General features: G+C 33.0%; 1 protein-coding gene and 1 long non-coding RNA gene across 4 annotated transcripts in view; one reads left to right on the top strand and one right to left on the bottom strand.

Annotated features, from left to right (window-relative positions):
* The first annotated feature begins 925 nt into the window (after positions 1 to 925).
* LOC148604303 (uncharacterized) lies at positions 926 to 4,487 on the top strand. Its single transcript, XR_015916173.1, has 2 exons — positions 926 to 1,156; positions 4,021 to 4,487. It is a non-coding gene; the product is annotated as an uncharacterized LOC148604303 (long non-coding RNA).
* LOC148604301 (ubiquitin carboxyl-terminal hydrolase-like) overlaps positions 3,869 to 21,103 on the bottom strand; it is a 48,693-nt gene continuing 31,458 nt past the window's right edge. For 2 of the 3 annotated variants that reach the window (XM_088550679.1, XM_088550682.1), the window contains 2 exons: positions 16,000 to 16,058; positions 3,869 to 6,052 (listed from right to left, as the gene is read on the bottom strand). In XM_088550679.1, coding sequence (XP_088406805.1) covers positions 5,966 to 6,052; positions 16,000 to 16,058 — 146 coding nt within the window. In that variant the 3' untranslated portion in view covers positions 3,869 to 5,965. Of the gene's footprint in view, positions 6,053 to 15,907; positions 15,967 to 15,999; positions 16,059 to 21,103 lie in introns of all 3 variants that reach the window. The other variant, XM_088550681.1, reaches the window with a different exon arrangement.

Here is a 21,103-nt window from a genome sequence, read left to right as displayed (position 1 = left end):
GGTAGCTTTGAATCATCTTTGTATACTCTTTCAAGTGACATATGAAAGAACGCTTTCAACATACAAACCTAAATATGAGAAGAGGGGAAACAGCAAAGACAAGAAAGAGCAAAGGAAAACTGACTATGAAGTGAATAGTCATGGTAAACCAAGATACACCCAACGACATACACACATACAAATGGTGAAAATCATATAATAAAATATTGACGGGTAGCGTTATTCAAATAAATATGGCAAAATCAAAATGACAGACTCTATAGCAACAAAATGGCAAAGTCTATAGCAACAAAATATCAAACTAATAATACAACAAAATCAAATTAATTGATGATTTTAACTACAAAGTCGAATACCATCGGGAGAAAAAAGATTTACAATCAAAGAAACACGGGAAATAAAACTTTCAATATCAAATCCCAATTTGTTAAATATGCAGCTTATTTTGTTGTATAGTTTATTAAAAGTTTAAACAACTGAATGCAAACTGTAAACCCTGCGGCAATAATAAGGATATGAGCTTGGTGTATCCGGGCTTATAAAGGCTATCCTATTAGTCCAAATATCGTAATTCAAAATATAATGATTGAAAGTTATATTTTGTCTCTTTTCTTTATGAAAAATGATCTTTAAGACCATGCAGACTCGAGTGACTCAATTTGCCATCATCTTTGGTTTTCAAAGTGCGCGTTAATTCTGTGAAAATAGTATTTGACGTACAGAACAATTTCGATTCCCGAAAATAAAAGTTAAAACATTCGATATGTGTTGAATGGAAACAACTAATGGCCAATATAAACTGATCAATCCGTTTCAGTTTAAACAAATCCACCAAAAACCGCCTAGAACTGTACTGGCGTCATTCAACAGATATCGTACTAAGATACGAAAATAAACCATGCAATTTAATATGCGAACAGTTGGTCCGTAGGCGTACACTATTTTACGAATGAAATGAAATGAATTTTATGAATGAAGTGGTTCCAGATGAGTAGCTTGCCTGTAAACAAGGTCATATTAAATTTCCATATTAATACTATCTTTGTAAAAGATCTCTTTAAATGGATAAAAACTAGCAAACATATTTCGGGCTGCCTCAGAGCGTGTAGGCGACTGAGACGGTTGTATAAGACCTAACGCTGAGATTAACCCATTTGTGAGTATTTGTAGATTAAGTATGTTAATCCACCCACTTTATACCACTCAAAAGAATATCATTTTCATGCAAATAATCGACACACACCCTTGTCAAAGGCAGAAGGTATCTGAAAATAATGTTCTTTTTGTGTGAAATTCGAATTCATCTGGCCATCCTGACGTGTGACCATGATCGAGCTTCCGACGCTTCTTAGCAAGAGCACCAACTACTCAACTGAAGACTAATTGTATTTTATTTCTAATTACAAAATTGTGTTTATCGTTATCTGCATTTAATATTACTTATTTATGGGGTTGTCTAAATTTTCTGGACAAAGTTTTTGTCTCTTGATATCTAAGTCTCTTAGCTCCTACACAGACAAAATGAAGATGAACACCTGGTGGAAAAGACGAAGGTAACCCTGATTCGTAACCGAATAGGACAGAGGAGACCAAAGTGGGCATCCGAGTTGACAGAGACCTAAGAAAAAAGATGGCTAGAAATGGCGGAACTTGCCAATTGAGTAACTGTCTCCAATAATATCAAAGATTAAAAAACATAAATTTGAACCTGATATGTTCGACTAGAATTTACAGCAAATCTTCCGTTTTTCTTAGACGAAGCCTTAATTACAAAAATATACCATCAAAGAAAAGAACCACTTCAGCTTGGAAGATATATAAGGTACCAAGGAGGTATTTGTTAAATGGGAACAAATTCGTTTATCCTGTGAAAATTTCTTAAATAACATCTACAAAGGGTCGGAAGTGACTGACCACATTAAAATTAAGAGTATCAGATTTAATCAAGTAGATAAGGCGAGTACACGAACCTCTTACACAATAATGAATATTATAAAGTTCTATTCCGAATCAATATTTCTGAGCTGGGTTTCTGGTGTCACTGTCGTCTTTCATCTAAATCCTCTATTATTTAAAAAAATGTTATTTATTTATTTATTTACCAACAAAGATAACGCAATTTTTTCACAAGTGGCCACTTAATTTTCGATTTGATCCACTTGGCAGAAATTTTACGGTTTCCTGAGGTTGATTAAAATCTTGTCACATGACCAGAGACAGACGTCAATGAATAAGGAAGACAAACTCGGCTTCCTAAATCGACTTCTCAGAAACCGTTGATACCTAAAATGAAATGAGGAACTAAAAGTGAATAAAATAATCTCCTTGAACTAGTTTAAAGTGGCAAGGATATTCCAGAATAAATCTTGATTGGAGATTTCAATTCAAACGGTATACAGTCAAGAGTACACGAGTATTTGCGGTAATGAACGTGACTCAATTTGTATCATGGCAAATGAAAAAAAAACCAGCTATATTTACTTTGGTTAAATGAATATCCGCATACGCGACCTCTAAGCAAGGAGTACAAAAATGTAGAACTGTAAAATGATATAACCCGAATAATCCAGACCCTCTCCGCATCCGTTTCACTTCACTCTCGAGTGGAATGGGGTGATGGTAGGGAACGTAATATAACGACTGGATTATTCGGGTTATAAAATGATACAGATATTCAGGAAGAACTGCTTTATATAGAATAAAACCCGGAGCATTGGGTGTAAGGAGTATAAAACAATGACGTCATTGTATCTTTGTTATTTAAACGTGCCTTAGAACACGAACATTTTTACCTTATTGCCCTGATATGATAAAAGAATGCAATTAAAAGATAGATAAGGACGAGTTTTAAGTCTCGGAAGAATTCATTGCTTCTCATTTAGTCACAATGTAGATTTGGATGATTTTATTTAAAAGTAACTTACCAACCGAGTCGACTGAACCCGGATTTACGGATACAAAATACTTTATGGAAACAGGACAACAAAACTGATAAAAGACTGTTGTTAGGTTAACAAAAAAAGTTATTTCATCCCTAACAAGGATTTTTCTATTATAAAAATAAAATCCTGGACTATTAAGGAAATAATATAAAAGCAAACTTCAGATAGGGCAATTAACAGCGTATCTTTTTCGAAAAGGGAGCTTACTCTCATGAGATTGAACTCGTATTAAAATGTGGCAATGTGTTTCTATTCAGATAGATAGATGAACGGACAGTGATATACCAAAACGGATATCCAATGTATTTCAGCACGACATGCGATGTGTAATATTATGGCATCTGCTTTGAAAAAAAGAAAACCACTTTAGTTATAAGAATAATGAAAGCACTTCGTGCCTTGATCTACAAATTGTCCTAAAACCGTAAACTCAATTTCAACCAGACTTCTTTAATTCAATCTCAATTAGAGAGTTGTGATTGAACACAGGCTAGTATGTGGTAAGAATGGCGTGAGACATGTACCCAGTTATTTTGTACTATGCAACAGGTAGAAATACATACTTTACATGTATGGTCTCTGTAGCAGATAAATAGATGTTTATTCTTTATGAATGGTTTTGTTAAATATATTTTTCTAAATATTCACATTCAAGAGAGATTAAACGAATCCGTTTTTTGTCAGTAAAGAATTATAAGACAACACAGGACAATCAATTAGTTCTAAGTTAAGCATGGCTTTCAAATCAAACGAATATATACACAATGTTAGCAAAGGAGGGTCCTTTAAGTCCTCAGCTTTGAGTTATCTGCTAGAGTTATACTAGTATTATTCAAATTAGGAACATATCTACTAAGACCCACTGTTACAATGCAAATCGGTAAGAAATCAGTTACTATAGTAACTGGGAGAGATATACAATGTAAAACAGTTTCATTTTCTTTATTTGTGCTGTAACATGTAGCAACAAAAATTGGCCCCTTGCATCACATAAAACAAGTGTACAGAACAATAGTCAGAATATATGCTTTTTAATAATGCTGCAAAATTCAAAATGAACAAGAATTTGTTCTTATAGGAAAGTATGCAGTACCAACCCAAACGGAGAAGTCAATATGAAAATAAGCAGGAGTTTGTGATGAAATTAAGACCAAGTCATGGTTGAAGCTACACAAGGTTCATAGTTTAATTTCTAGATAACACAATGCCTCATTCTGAATTTCGTTAACAAAACAGGAGTTAACTGAAGAGTATTGCATTCATTTTCTATTGGAATAAGATCCAACAACATATCACTTATAGCAATGGTGATACTGTAACATTCGAACAGGAATAAAGTCTCACTCACCTGATTGATTAAAATATTCATCAACCAAATACAGTAAAACCAGTCTAAACCAGACATGTTTAGAAGTCCAAATATATTCTGAACCTGGATGAACCGAACACCTGTCTAAATCAACCTAATTCTACTGTCCAAAAGGGGTTCAGTTTAGACAAGTTTCACTGTATTATTAAACCTAATAAAATACACCATATATATAATGCAGACACTGCATACAATAAAATATAACAGTTAATCCTGACACAGACACAGGTTTTATTAGCTTAACATAAAAATATTGATTTGCCGAAGTGCAATTGCTATAAAATTTATCATTGTTGTCTTATCCTATTTAAAAAAAAATGAAAAAAATGAAACAAAAAAAAATCTATAAGCTTCCCTAAGGATTCCATTGTAACATGTTGTTTATTCATTCAGTAGAATACTACTCAGAATGGAATTCTTTCTATTTTATCATTATAGAGATCTACAGATTTGAACAAATCTTTGCACTGACTAAACCAATATGAACAGTTCTTACTAACATACAGCCATGAATATATTACTCTATTTTTTTTTCACCTTTATATAATCAGCATTTGCACTTAGTATTATAACAATCAACATTTGAATCACAAAGAGAAGATCTCTGAGTACAAAGTCATTATATGTTTACTCATCAACAAACATCATAAAAACAGATCAAATCTACACATTTTGCCATTAACTATTGGCATTTAAAACATTCAACAGTTGTTTTGTACAAAATATAGATTTTTTTCTCACTCAAAACATCCATCCAACTCTACCAATTTCATTATGAATTTTCAGTGCATCAGCTTATCATTGAAAAGGTCCTATTGACATTAAAGCTATCAGTGTAGTATTTTATAAATCTTATCATCAGTGTACACTGCTTTAGTATGACAAAAATATTGCTGTAAAGAAACACTGAAAAAACCCAACCAGTAAATGAATCAAGTCATGTAAAACAAATCGATCTGACTTTTATATAAATATCAGCTTAAACAACATGTTGCCAGCCTTGATAATAATGAGTTGCATTATGTATTAAGCTAGTACAATGTACATTAATCAAGATCTTGATGCTTTTTCTAGTGGTATTCAACTGCTCAAAATCTTAATTTCAGCAATAACATGCCTATAACACTTCCAAGAAACACACACACACACACACACACAAAACAAAAAAACCCAAAAAAAACAAAAAAACAAAAACAGAAAAAGCCCCAAAACGCCTACTTTCCTCCTATGTTAAGTTTAGGCAACAACTAATTTTCTGTTTGAGATAAATCAGGATGAATACTGTTAAAAACTTTTTTTTGCATTGCTCATTAAGTTATCTCCCCCTTGAGCTTCAACCCACTATGGATAGCACTCATATATTATAATATGGTCAATGAGGATATGGAAATAGACCAGTTGCAGGAAACCACTTTGTTGAATTATGCATACATAGGAAATAAGATAATATAAAGTGTTTCCTTCAGATTTTCTTAGTAAAGAAATATTAGTCGAAACTCTCTTTATAGACATTACTCAATACAGGAAACAAAATAAAACTATATATCACATGGCTCGAATTTAGGCACACCGAGAATTGCACAATAAAGTCACAAGTGTTTGTTCAAGCATCCAATGGAATAAAGATCATGTGATCTGGAACTGTCCATTCAGATCATTCAGCCTTAGATAGAGCCATCAAGGTAAAGTTGACTTCATCTGGATCTCTGGCCATGAATTTTTTAGCAACTTCTGCAGCATCCTGTAAAAAAAATATACAGGGTTGTTTTAGTTTCTTTATTTCTTTCCTCTTATGACTTGTAACAGCAAACATGATCACTTTACACACAAGTATATGATATCTTTAGCCTATATACAGGGGTCATATATGGGACCATTTACCCTATATAGCTGGAAAGGACAAAGTAATATAGTTTCTTAACAACTGAAACCTTCAAATAGAGAATATCTTTGAAAAATTCTGAGATAGTTCCTTACTAAAATTTCCTTCCAAGCCACCAAAAAGGAGCAATCTATGCAATGGAAAAAGAGGGTGCTGAGAGAAATATTTTAAAATTAAAAGATCTATCAGTAAATGTGGTTGTCCTGTCTTTCAAATTTTATCTTTGCTATCCTTCCTTTTTCTGCCCTGTTAAAATCATTTAGTTGGTCCCTGAGAGACAATAATGTATTAAAAGGTCTAGTTCAAACTGTTTCTAATTATCACCAACAACTAAAATTATTGTCATATTGAAAAAAAAAAATAACACCAAACACGGCATACCTAATTTTACCCCTTTCCATTTGAAAATTTTGTAAGACCACAAGATGATGCAATCGTTAAAAGATTATTGCATATTTTTATGTACATGTTAAATATCACACATATACAACATCCAACGATTACAGTGTTTAATGTATTAGGGTTGTGAAAACTGAAAACAAATTTTGTGAAAATCAGAAATTTAGTGAAAAAAATAATCAAAATAGACATTTATTGATATACATGTATACAAAGATTTACAACACTACAGGGTACAATGAAGCAAACCAATTTAAAGATTATTTGTCTTTGAAGTTTTATGTTTTTGTAGATTACCTGTGGAGCTACAGGCAGGTAAAAACCACAAGTAGAAACCTGAACACAACAGATTACTTAAGTCAGTGAATTTTTGTGGTCACCTAAAGGAAATAATGATATGCCTGGTGATTCTCAAGACACACATTAACAAAGAAAAAAAATGTCGGTCAGCTTAGAAAAATAAGTGCAATCATGCAGCTTTGATATGCACATAAGGGTACACGAAGGGATAAAAATGTACAACAGAAAAGAAACAGCACATTATCTAAGTCAATAGTAAACTCAGGCATTAATGGAAGTTATAAAACTTGTTCAGGACCTTTTACAACAAACTACCATCTAATGAAGATGAAAATGAAACATATACTAGGTAGAAATCAAGAAAGCACCCCTATAATCCCAGGTGAAATTTGTGGGATTCACTGATACACTGGTTTTAATTGTGAAACTTAAATTTTCTTCCAAAGCAATGGCTGTCATAAGTAAAAAAATCAAACTTTATCTTAACCACAAATCTATTTAATATTCAATAGTACAAATATAAAATATATTGCCTGATAAGAGTCCGTGTTTTGTTCAAGAGATGTGTACTTTTACACTAGTTATCTGCACTTGTGGATATATCATATTCTATTAACAATACTCAGTATTAACAAGGTCACCTTGTGACTTTCATAAGAAGTAAATGGACATCAATTTATTGATAAGTATGAACATCTGTAGAACTGTAACTTAGACCCCTGACTTGTCATCATCTGTAGAACTTGATTGTTTGTAACTTAGACCCCTGACTTGTCATCATTATTTCCCTGGTTACAATCAATTCTTGAAATAGACTCAGTCAATATGCCCAAGGACTGGGGTGACACAGCTTGATATGTGCACAGAGGTCAATGTTCAGTTGAGGCCAATTTGGGCACAATTTTCAAGCTTGATACAGCTCTTAATTTGGATTGGGATTAAAAACTTGACACAGGATAAGATTTTGGTCAAAATGGAAGTGGTCATATAATTTAAATACTTGCAATAAGACTTATAAAAGATTACATAGACAGATGAACAGAGAGATTGACCGAGTTATTTTCAAATACCGCTAAATTTTGCTTCTGAAGAGTATGATAAATAAAAATCAAAAGGGAGCTCACATGGAAAATAATAAATTCACCAAATTTCATGAATATCGTAGGAAATGTTTTTGAATTATTGTGTTAAGTGTGAACAACATACAAATGTAGAAGTCTTTGTGACATTAAGGAACTACATGTATGCTTTACTTCATATACTCTATATAAGTGTCAAATAAACAAATGTATAAGTCCTACAATGTACCAGTTCTTATAATGACATGACCTTGCCATTACTGAAAAAAAGTTTTATAGCAAATTTAATTCTGACTAATGGAATACATGCTCAGACCATGGCTTTTGAGCCAACCAACTTTCTTTGTACTATTTTGGTATAAAAATTAAAACATTCCTTGAACACTTCAGAGGATTCCATATTAAAAACAGGTCCATAAGTAATTTACATGGCTATTGACAACAAGTATTTAAGTTATTTCTGACAGGTACCTGTACTGGTGCTTCAACACTTTTGGACAATGTTCAAAAAACACTTGTTGATTCCAATATACTATTAGAGGTATGAATGGAATTCAATACTCTAAATCTCTTATGATATTTTAAATATTTAACAACAGATAATCTCATATTTCATAATTCTTTTCATTTCTATGCATAAAGCCATGTTAAGTATTTCATGATTCCAAACATTTTTTTTGCTAAACAATGCCAAGGATCATCGGAAGTATAACCTGCATAGAAAAAATGTCTGGTATTTAAAATATGTGATTCTTATCAGCAAGAAGTACTGAACTTTTAGAATTCTGTCAATTATGTATAGCAATTAACCTCATGGTTTGGAAGATGACACCTAGATATTAATACAGAACCAGCATTAAGTGAATCACTGATACACTGTAAGACATACAAATCACAAACAACCTAATATGAATCTTGATATGTTACAATAATAATGCATAACTGACAAAACCAACTCATGGTAAAAACAAAAAAATTAGCCATTAATGGAACCCGCCACGCAATGTGTTTAAAATGTTTAAAATGGCCTTACTTGAAAATGGCATTTTGGATTTTGCTGAAAATTGAGCTTAACCAGTATCTTATGGTACTAAACAAGTGTGCACAGTTTAAAACAAATTAATTGATCCTTTCTAGATATATTATCTGAAAACTGTCAGGGAACTTTATGTGGCAGGGCACAAAAACCTGTCTGAGCCAGACACTTCTAATTCTTTAATATAGTAAATATGAAATTAATATTAATTTAAAGCCCACCAAAATTGGGCTGGCTGTGTGAGAGTAGTAAGTCTATTTTTGGTAACATTGGCTATGGTTTTTGCCAGATCAAAAATCCTTCAACAAAGATTGTTATGGACATCATAAGGTACATTCATGCCAAGGTTGGTGACAATCCATCCAGTAATTTTGCAGGAGAAGATTTTCAAAGTTTGAATTCTGGAAAAAAATCCACTTTGGGACCTGTAACTCATTCATTCGTCAACAGATCTTTCTGAAAATTTTGGTGTAAGTCCATCCCATCATGCTGAACAATTTTACTTCCTGTAAGATTTTAGCTAACTCAACTCTAATTGAGTAATTTCCAAAATTGTGCAATTTGACCCTTACAGTCTATTTCTAGAAACAGAGGACATGTTTTTTGCCAGATCATAAATCCGCACACAAGGATTGTTAAAAATACCCTAAGGAATATTCATGCAAAGTTTAGTTACATTTAACAAAGTAGTTTCAGAAGAGAAGTTGATTGAAAAAGCTAATGAACTACGACGACAGACAGTGACGGCAGATGACCGACACATGGCCTTTTGGACAGGTGACTAAAAAGTCACAGCCTGGCCCAAAACTGTAATAGATGGACAGATGGATAGTGATTACTATAGGACGACCCCCACTAAAAGTCGGGGCCTAAATTATACAGTCCTATTCCTTCACTCTTATGAGGCTGAATTTGTACCTGATCTGATCCGAATGAAAGAATATTATTTGACTAGATCGTTTGATCTCAGTTTCTGCTATATAGATGATGTATTACCTTTAAACAATCCTAGTTTCGGGGATTTGATATATCGCATCTACTCCAAAGAACTTGAAATAAAGGATACTACAGACACTGTGAAGTCCTCATATCTATACTTAGAGATCGATGGTAAAGGTAAACTATTGACCAAACATTACAACAAACGTAATGACTTTTCATTCAGAATTGTCAAATTTCCTTTCATCTGTGGCAACATCCCTTCAGCACCTGCGTATGGAGTTTTCATATCATAACTAGTACATTAAGCCAGGGTTTGCTGTAACTACGCAGACTTCTTGTTTCGCAACTTGATGGTTGTCATCATGAACTCATGGATTGTTATGGTGTATCCATTTGCACCATAAAAACTGATTTGTTCAATGTGTCATAGTTTTCCTCTCTTCTTTTGTCTACCCCGGACTTGAGCGACTCGGCAGGTGTTTCTAGAAAAGCAGAGGATATCCCCTACAATCTTGGTTCCTTTGATTACTCTTCCAAGAGGGGTATATTAAATATTGCCAAAATTTGCAACTGTCAAAGCACCTGTCATACGGTATCTCTGTTTAACAAATACCAAAATCTTATTGGTGTCATAAGCCTTTAAAACGCACTTTGAGGAAACTTTTAGAAATCCCAGTCTCAAAAGTATATTTTTTTTTATTTCCATATACAGTTGAAATTTTAATAAATACCAAACTTTTTCTTGTCACACATTTTTCCCCCAAGAATTTTAGTAAATTAATTGAACATAGTTTTAAAGGTCACCTTCTTTATAAAAGTAAAGTTTTTATTTATTGGCAAGGGTGACCTATTGTATTGGTTCAGAAGGTGATGTATCCAAAATTTCTTTTCTTCAAATATCAATCAAAATGTTTATTAGTCAATTTCAGGCTTAGATTTTATTTAAAATACATTTACTTTAACAGGACATTGATTTGCTTCTGGAGTATGTCAACTTCCTGTCCATTAATTTTGAATTAGAAAACATTAACTTCAAAAAGTAAAATTTTATCATCAATGAAATATTTAGCATTGACTATCAGAAGAAAGTAGTTTCATGATTGCCATCAAATTTTGGTTAAGGACAAACAAGACTATTACCTTGTTCCATGGACACCCTACACATCAAAATTCAGATAAAAAAAAACATTTCTGAGGGTTAGCTTCCTCATACTGGTGTCACTAATTATATGATATGTCTGCCCGCCCCTATTAATAGAAAAAGGAGTAACTCCACAGCATGACAAATATAACAATGTGATTTTCCAATTGTAAACTACCCATTTCTAGGTAGGAGCATTCTAGCTGCCAAAGTTTATAGAGTTTTCATTTCGCAGCACTTGCAAGAAATTGTCACTATGCCAATGTTTTTGTAATGGCTTTGTGGCTTGCACAAAAAAACTCACAAAAACTACTGGAACAATGACAATGTGCCCAAACACTGCAGACATCACTTTGATAGTTTTCAGTATAGTCACCATTACAGATGATAGTAATGGAGTACTGGTTTCCAGATAAATAAATTACATTCGTCATATAATTTCTTCCTTTTTTCCGAACATGGCATTCATTAGGCAGAACAGAGGTTGTATGGAAGAAGCAGGAACTGTTCACCCTTCTGAAACACCTGAGTTCATCAACCCTTCTGGAGAACCAGTGTTCACTACCCTGCCTTCTAAACACCTGCACTCACCCGTTTGAATCTTTATGTTTTGACCTTGTAACAGTTAATATGTTTGCCCATGTATTTCTCCTCTTTGATATCCCCCTTTTTAATGGCACTTCAGTATTTTCATTTTCCTCTAAAATGAATTCATCGATGGAAAACACAAGGAAAGTACCCTTCAATAGAGATAAATATTTAACAAAAACTTAAAGTTCACATCCCCACTCATATAGGTATCATGGTATCATCCACTTACAAAAGCCCTATAAACAAATTTGAAATCAATCAATCAATGGGGAGCCATGATTTTTGTGATAATACTTTTTGCTCTATCAATCCATATAGTGAAAATGAAATTTGAATGGAGGGACAGAATAACAAATGGATAAGGTGGTTCCATTATAATATATTGCCACCTACTAGTTGATTGTCAAATAATAATTGACACGAAAATTTTAAAATGAAAAAAATAAAGACACTGCTCCAAGCTCATACTTAATATCTAAAGAACAAGATAATATCCAAGTAATATTTGAATAGATAAAATTTGTCTCTGAATTGAATCCATACTATTCATGAAATGCTGTAAACAGCGCTCTTAACTTAAGACAGAACTATTCAGACATAATTTTGTCTACTCTGGCCCCTCTCTTTTGAATACCCTTCCAAATAAAATAAGTAGTGCAAAAGGAGGAAGTCTTTTGATTTATGCAGAGATTAAAGATCTTCCCAATAGAACAATATGCTAAAGAATAACATCAGCTGTACTATATTATTAAATATAAAAAATGGTATCCTCTTTATTTTAAAAATAGTGTCACTAAGGTATTATACACTCATTTTGTGGCATAGTGATTTACATCTGTATTTTTTCTTTGTTTTGGGCTTAGTTCTAGACTAACTGTGGGATGAAGTTTTATAATGGCCTTATTTGAATTTATTATTAGATTTATTTATAAACCATGCCAGTCAGTCATGTTTTCCATTCTGTGTTTCTTAGACTGATAATATGGTAAAGTTTATTTATGACTTCCTTTTCATTCTACATAATGCATTAATAATTAACTAAACAAATCAAATAAAAATTTCATTGCCTTTTCTCATAGCAGTAAATATTTAACAAATAGTAACACTATTTCTAAAATAAAACGAAAAGAAACTAGAGGCTCAAGAGAGCCTGAATCGCTCACCTGGTTAACCATTTGCTTATTTGAAAAACTTGAGGAATGAGACAGGCTAAGTCAAAAACAACTAAAATTATTCAGAGCATTTTCATGACCTGAACCAGAATTTTGCTAAAGGCAAAAACCTGTCTTATGACCCCGAAGTTTTTTAGTATAGGCAGTCATATTTATTCATGGATTAAAAATCACAAGAGTCATTTTGAGCACAATACACAAAAGAAATATTATGCTTATTTTCATTCAATGATCTTAAATGGTTTTAAAGAAGAAGATTTTCAAAGTTGTACATGTGAAAAAAAAACAACAAAAACACTGTTTCAGGGGTCGTAACTTCTACATTAGTCAATGAATGGTTTCTAAAATTTCGGCATAGGTCCTTCTCATGATGCTTAACAATTTTACCCACACCTGAAATTTGCTAAAGGCAACGGTTTTTGAGTTATTTGCAAAAACTGCCATCTGAACCCTATGATCTATTTTTAGTAATTGTGGCCATGTTTTTTCATGAATCAACAATCCCAACGGTCATTTTGTGTGGGATATCCTAAGAATCATAAATGCCAACTTTCATTGAATTCTGTGCAATGGATTTTGAGAAGAAGATTTTCAAAGTTGCACATGTGAAAAATGCAAAAAAAACTGTTTCAGGGGCCGTAAATCCTACATCAGTCGACCAATCGTTTTGAAAATTTTGGCATAGGTCCGTCTCATGATGCTGAACAATATTACCCTGCAAGAAATTTGCTAAAGGCAACAGTTTTTGAGTTATTTGCAACAGAATGCCATCTGACCCCTATATTCTATTTTTAGTAACAGCGGCCATGTTTTTTCATGGATCAAAAATCCCAACTGTCATTTGTGCAGAACACCCTAAGAAACAATCATGCCAAGTTTAAAACCTGTCAGTACAGTGGTTTCAGAGGAGAAGATTTTTAAAAATTTGTCCACGACAACGACAACGGACGCCAAGTGATGGCATAAGCTCACTTGGCCTTCTGCCAGGTGAGCTAAAAATGAGACTCTAAGAGACAAAGTACATAAAAGATTCATGGTTAACTGTTGATATTAAAATAAATGAAGTAAGGCAACACCTGGGCTTACAAAATATCTTCTTTATCAGCTTATTCAAATGAAATCTTCAATTTGTGATATTGTAGGATTTTTACTGTCTTGTTATATAATTTATGCCTTTTTAAGGCAAAATATGATACAAAATTATTAAAAATGGAGATAAATTTAAGGTATTAAATGAGGCAACACCTGTGACCAGCATGATAAAACACATACATATACTGTCTCAGACTAGATTAATCAATAAATCTACACTGGTGAACTAATGTTGTTACCATTTGTCAGTTATATCATGTTTTTCTTTCCATTACTGGAGAAACATACTAAGGCCAGTTCCACCCACAACAATGAATAATAATCCCCCCAAAAATAAATTAATCTAGTTAGTTTTAATAATCTGTGTTGTTGATCGAAGGGAAGTAACCCAAGTATACATTATTTCATAAATCAACTTGATCTTTATAAATGTTGGTAATTTATTAAAGTTATCTAAATTTTCGTTTCTATTACAAGACATTTAAAGTGTAGAAGGTTATATATTATTTTCACTTCATCACTTCCACCTCTAAATACGATCATCAATATACTTACTATAATAAGATACATGTAGCCACAAAATAATCCATCCAGCTATTTCTGAGGAATTGCTTCTTGTATTGTAATATATACCATGTTAAAAACAAGTCCCATAACTCTAACAAAATTCCCAAAATCAAAATGGCTAAGAGTTGTACCCACGAGGTCTTCTATTGTTCAAACATGTTGAAAATAGTCTAAACCCCATACCTCTGACAAAATTGACCAAAACAATATGGTAGGATAATAACAATACATCACACCAAATATCAAAAGTCCAGCAGTTTCAAAGGAGTTGCATCCAAAAGTCCTAACTGAACGACGAACAGACAGACTGACAAATTGACTTAAGCCTTTCATTGCCATGTTTCATTGTTGCTTTGAGGCAGGGGACAAAAAGATGTGTCCACAGTCAAAAAGTTCTTACTGCTGTAGTTAGTAGACAATATGTGAACCACTAAAGTCAAGTGTAAAATGTTGGCAAATTAGACACAGCCTTAGTACCGAGTAACACTTGTGCACTTCACAAATTAGACACAGCCTTAGTACCTAGTAACACTTGTGCACTTCACAAATTAGACACAGCCTTAGTACCTAGTCACACTTGTGCACTTCACAAATTAGACACAGCCTTAGTACCTAGTAACACTTGTGCACTTCACAAATTAGACACAGCCTTAGTGCCTAGTCACACTTGTGCACTTCACAAATTAGACACTGCCTCATTGCCTAGTCACACTTGTGCACTTCACAAATTAGACACAGCCTTAGTGCCTAGTCACATTTGTGCACTTCACAAATTAGACACTGCCTCATTGCCTAGTCACACTTGTGCACTTCACAAATTAGACACAGCCTTAGTGCCTAGTCACACTTGTGCACTTCACAAATTAGACACTGCCTCATTGCCTAGTCACACTTGTGCACTTCACAAATTAGACACAGCCTTAGTGCCTAGTCACACTTGTGCACTTCACAAATTAGACACTGCCTCATTGCCTAGTCACACTTGTGCACTTCACAAATTAGACACTGCCTCATTGCCTAGTCACACTTGTGCACTTCACAAATTAGACACTGCCTTATTGCCTAGTCACACTTGTGCACTTCACAAATTAGACACTGCCCTATTGCCTAGTCACACAAAACAAAGAACAGATAATACAACATAGAAGAAATAAAGTTATATAACATAATGTTCTGTAGTATTAAAAAACAGTGGAAAGAATACACATACAAAGGAAAGTAAAATAATAATAAAGATAGACAAACATGGCTGTGACATGGATAACATGAAGTTTCTTTTCTAAAATGGATACCTTTAATACAACTTGTGATCAACATAAAAAGTGCCTATCACTTCAAAAATAATACCAAAGCTTAAAAAGAAAAAGATAAGCTTTAAGCCACACCAAATCTAACCTCAAGTAGATTATCAGGACTTGTGGAGCCATGTAGTACAGGGCCATCTGCACGTCCATCTGAAATAAAGATAATAGTTAACAGTTACTGACCTCCAATAAAGTTTCTGAAGTACTGATACCATGGTAAACTGGACCATCCGTTAGACCATCTGAAAAAGACCAATATAACATTACAAAATATTTGCACAATGTGAAGACTGTTCAACATCTGAAATAAACCCTTGTGTCTATTAACCCCACCCCCTTTTTTTTTCTATGTTCAAGTCATACTAATCTGGAATCAGTAAAAAACAACAGGAGTTTCCTTCCATGGAGACAAACATTCCATCATTTTTTTAATCTGTTATTGCAAACAAATATGGAAATACAGGTGGATGGATTTTGGAAAATAACACCCTCACCCCCACCCCCCCTCAAAAAAAAAAAAAAAAAAAAAAAGGTAAAAAATGCTACAAAAACACAAACCTATGAAAAAAAATCAAACAGCTAAACAAACTTAATCATAAAACAATATGGTGACCAATATGGTGACCAATACGAAAGATAATACAAAAGAGAAGTTATTTCACAAGGAACTCTTATCTCTCAGCATTAAACTGCCTTAGTTAAAAGGCAAGTTCAACTCATAATCATATCTTGGCTTTAAATAATTCTTGCATTGCATTCTGAACTGTGAGGTACATTTATTTTTGGATATAAGTTTATGTAGTTTGTCAAAGTTTTGCTGCTTCTAGGAGTTTTGAATTTGTTTGGTTTGTCAGAGCTCTATATTTTTAAATGGAGTTTCATGGTTTATAAGACTGGAAGCCCTGGAAGCCCTGAAAATAAATATCCATGAAAAAAGATTTTCAATGGTTGTACCAGAGCCCACCACTACAAATCTTGCAAATTACTTCAGCCTAGGAATATTCCTAAACCAGAAATGGATACAACTAGAGATTTGTGTATAACAGTGTTTTCACTAAAAACTCTGTGACAGGAAGTTCATGTTATTTCCATAAAATCCTATTTAAAACTGTTTCCATCTCTTCAAGTAGGCCAAAAGAAACTACAAATGTAATCTCGTTACTCAGACTGACATTTCCTTAGTAAATGTCATTCATAAGAAATCATGAAACTCGTACTGTTGTTTCTCTCTTATCTGTTCTTACTAGAATTGGCAATTAGTATAAAATGGTTTTGACCAAGATTTACGGACAGATAATGAGGTAGTTATTTGGTCAGTAATAACATAGATAGTGTATAATCTGATTCTAATGTAACAAAAATGGCAGCAAATCCATAAGAGTTAGATACTGTCAGGATACATCCATAAATAGAACTCTTCCGAATAATTTGCATAGGAATTGTGAATGGAATCCAAAGTGGCAATACACGTTGTTGTAAACAGATCAATGGGAACCAATCAGAAGAGATTGTCTCTAGCATTAATGGAAAGTGGTTAACCATAGGATCTCATTCATAAAATTGACAAAATCTCCATTCATAAAAACAAGCCAAGTTCCAGTCATGAAACTGATCAAAGTACATCCTAATGGAATCGGAAAGGGGCAAATATTTATTGATACTCATTTATCTTATTTTGGCATAGATAAAGTAATGGAATCAATGATATATTAGCACTTAATGGATTCTACAACAGACAGGAGTAAATTAAACCAGGTCTTTAACATGCAATGATCAATGTTTAATGATCTAACAAGGGGTCAACATTTATGCAGATCTACCAAGCCAATACAGGGTCAACTTGAATACAAATTTACCAAGCCAATTAGGGGGTCAACCTTTATACATTAGTGGGTCAACATTCATAAAGATTTACCAAGCCAATGGAGGGAGGAGGGGGGCAACATTTATACAGATCTACTGAGCCAATAGGGTTTCAACAGTTATACAAATATTCCAAAAAATTGGGGGTCAACATGTTCACAGATCTACAAAAACAATAGGAAGTCAGTATATTTACAGATCTACAAAAGCAATAGGGAGTCAACATGTTTACAGATCTACAAAAGCAATAGGGAGTCAGTATATTTACAGATCTACAAAAGCAATAGGGAGTCAGTATATTTACAGATCTACACAAGCAATAGGGAGTCAGTATATTTACAGATCTACAAAAGCAATAGGGAGTCAGTATATTTACAGATCTACAAAAGCAATAGGGAGTCAGTATATTTACAGATCTACACAAGCAATAGGGAGTCAGTATATTTACAGATCTACACAAGCAATAGGGAGTCAGTATATTTACAGATCTACAACAATTTAAAGCAATAGACAATTGTTAAATGAAGTATAAAGCTTCTAAACCAGTTTACAATTGTATGACTAACTCTTTGCCACATCAAACAAAGCTGTTGCACCATTCACTTCATTATCACGCTTTATTTACATTTCTAGGACACCGACCCTTAAATATCTTTTATGAAGATTGCTACACGTACATGTTATATGTAGCTGCTACATGTAGCTGATGAGACATCTAGTTGCTAAAGTTCAATAACTTTAGAAAATTTGGAGATTGGGACATTTTAAAGAAATTAAAACCTTTAAAGATATAAAAGTATATATTTTAAAAGTTTATGAATGAATTTTTTAATCTGAAGGGGGCATTATCAGTCTAAGTAGTCCTTGCTTATTATGCCCTAATCAAGTAGGGAAGGCAATTTTTTTTCAGAAAATGACATCTTCTTATTCTTATATGGAGTAAAAAACATGTCAAAATATATACATAAGGTTGAAGATATGTAAATAATCCACTTGTTTGAATATAATAATTAATTATACTCCTGACAGCTGACTTTACAAGGTTCATTTCCAAGAAATAACCAGTATATTACTTGCTCAGCAGAATATAAAAGGTATGCCAACATTGTATAAAAATAACTGACAACATACTGTAGTAAACAAATTCAACCATCATTAACTTGCTGAGCCAAGTAAAATATTGTGGTCACTGATACATGTAAGATACAAGTACATGCCAAGGCTGCTATTAAAACAATGCCAAGTATACAAATTCCTCTGATCTTGACCATTATGGAGTTATAAAAGAATTCAGTCAAATTTTATGTTTCTTTTGAAAAAAGTAGGGCTTTAATGGACAGACAGAGGTACAGGCAACTATTTTGGCAGGTATCACATAATACCTTGCCTCTTTATGTGTCAGGGTATAAAAACAAAAACTTATTTTTGATGATAAGCTCTAGCATGGCATATTATTTTTTGTGAGTGAGCCAGAATTAATAGGTATAATATGTGATTAAGCACACTTCAATTCTCAAACTTCAACCAACATTTATATCATAATAAATGCTGCCATAACATTGCATAAAAAAGAAAAATGAAGTAGATGACTCAATGTACAGGCTAAAACTGTCTATTTACAACTTCACTCACATGTAAACATAAATTTCTGTGGTTGCTAATTTTCAAGAATTCTGTCAAATGAACATTTTCGAATGTACCTATTTTCAGTTTCAAAATACAACGAGTGTCACAGTGCTAAAAATCATGGATACTACCTTTTTGTGATTTGGTGACCACTGCAAAAACAGCAAAAATTAGTATGTTTACATTATTCCCACCTAAATATAACTTTATTAAAAATTTGGAGGACATAAAGACCATTAATGTTACACTACCGTGCCTGAGAAATTGCTCATTATAGACTGAACCTATATAACTAATACAACTTTAAATCAAATAGTCATTTTATTTAGATTACACAATTTTTAAGTTAAGAGTTAGACATATTTATTTTTATAACAATAGGTACTGGTATTTATTTTGTTTTTGGGACATTCATAAACCACTCAGTATTATCCTTAGTCTGGAAAATGAACGAGTTATTGAAGATTCAGTATTTATTGAGAGAGTATGCAATATCTGAACTCTTTTTGATATAAATATACTGTCTACCAAACAGTTTGTTCCAATTAATGGAAACTTATAAGTATATGGTCCTGGTACGATAGTGTGACGCATGACACCTATAAATATGCATGATAGGTACCAGTTATCTGGAATGCATTACCTTTTATAGTACGTATACATGACATGGAGATAAGAATATCATCTAAAAGTCACTTGGTTCTTTCTTGTTTACTTCAATGGACAGGACTAATCAGGTCCTAAACTGTTAAGAGGGAATTTAAAGTCACTGACCCAACAAAAGACACTTTAACCTTAAGCCATTCTCTTCAAAAACAATAAAAACAAAACAAGAGGCTCTCAAGAGACTGAATCGTTCACCTGGAATAAAAACGTTAAAAAGTTTAATGACATTTTCTGGGGCCATACTTCCAAGAAGTGTCAACAGATTTTTCTGAAATCTGCACCAAATACAGATATATTGAAACACTGAACATTTTATTAATTTACATTAATCATCAATCTGCTTTCATTTCTTAATGATAGGCAAAAACTGAAAAAAAAACTTCAAAAATGACACTTTCAAGAGCCATAACTTCATGAAGGGTCAACAGACTTCTAAAATTTGCACACTAATACAGTGTAAACCTCTCCAAACCGGACCCTCATTAAACTGGTCTTCCCTTCAAACCGGCCGTTTTCTAAAGTCCCGGCTGATATACCTTAAAGCCTATGTGTTTAGCCTTCAATAGACCGGCCACACCCTAAAACTGTACATCGGTTGTTCACAGTTTTAGTTATATATTTCAAATAAAAACAACCTCTCAATTCCGGCCGCCCGGTTATTGTTCACCTGTAATAAATATGTTAACAAAACTGTAAATGATTAAGTAATTACGTAATTAATAATTCATTCACTGACTGGTTTGCATTTCATCAGTGGACAGATGATAACTGAATTTACAGACATTACATTTTATCACTGGTTGGCTGTTAATTGGTGTTTACACACGTCAGGCAACCGGGTGTTTAATAGTTTGATCTTTACGATCTTTCAACTGTCAATTAATGTGACCTGTACCCAAGTCAAAACAACATAGGGGTGAAGTTATTAGACTTTGTTGATAGGTAATTTATGAAAACAATACAAATAATTAATTACCATCAATAGCCCTTTGATCTTTAATACATATTCTTTCAAAACCGTGAACATTATTTTGTTGGCAGTACCGTTTGTAAAATCAAATCATTTACAAATGATGCAAGCTTTGAAATGTAATAAAAGGCCAAAAGTGTTGAGTTGGCATTAAACATGTCT

Source organism: Perna viridis, chromosome 10 (assembly GCF_037379345.1).
Source record: "Perna viridis isolate PV_CMFRI_1.1 ecotype Kerala chromosome 10, ASM3737934v1, whole genome shotgun sequence".
Lineage (NCBI taxonomy): Eukaryota > Metazoa > Mollusca > Bivalvia > Mytilida > Mytilidae > Perna > Perna viridis.
Note: the sequence above shows the minus strand (reverse complement) of the source record. Positions and strands in the feature narration are given on the sequence as shown.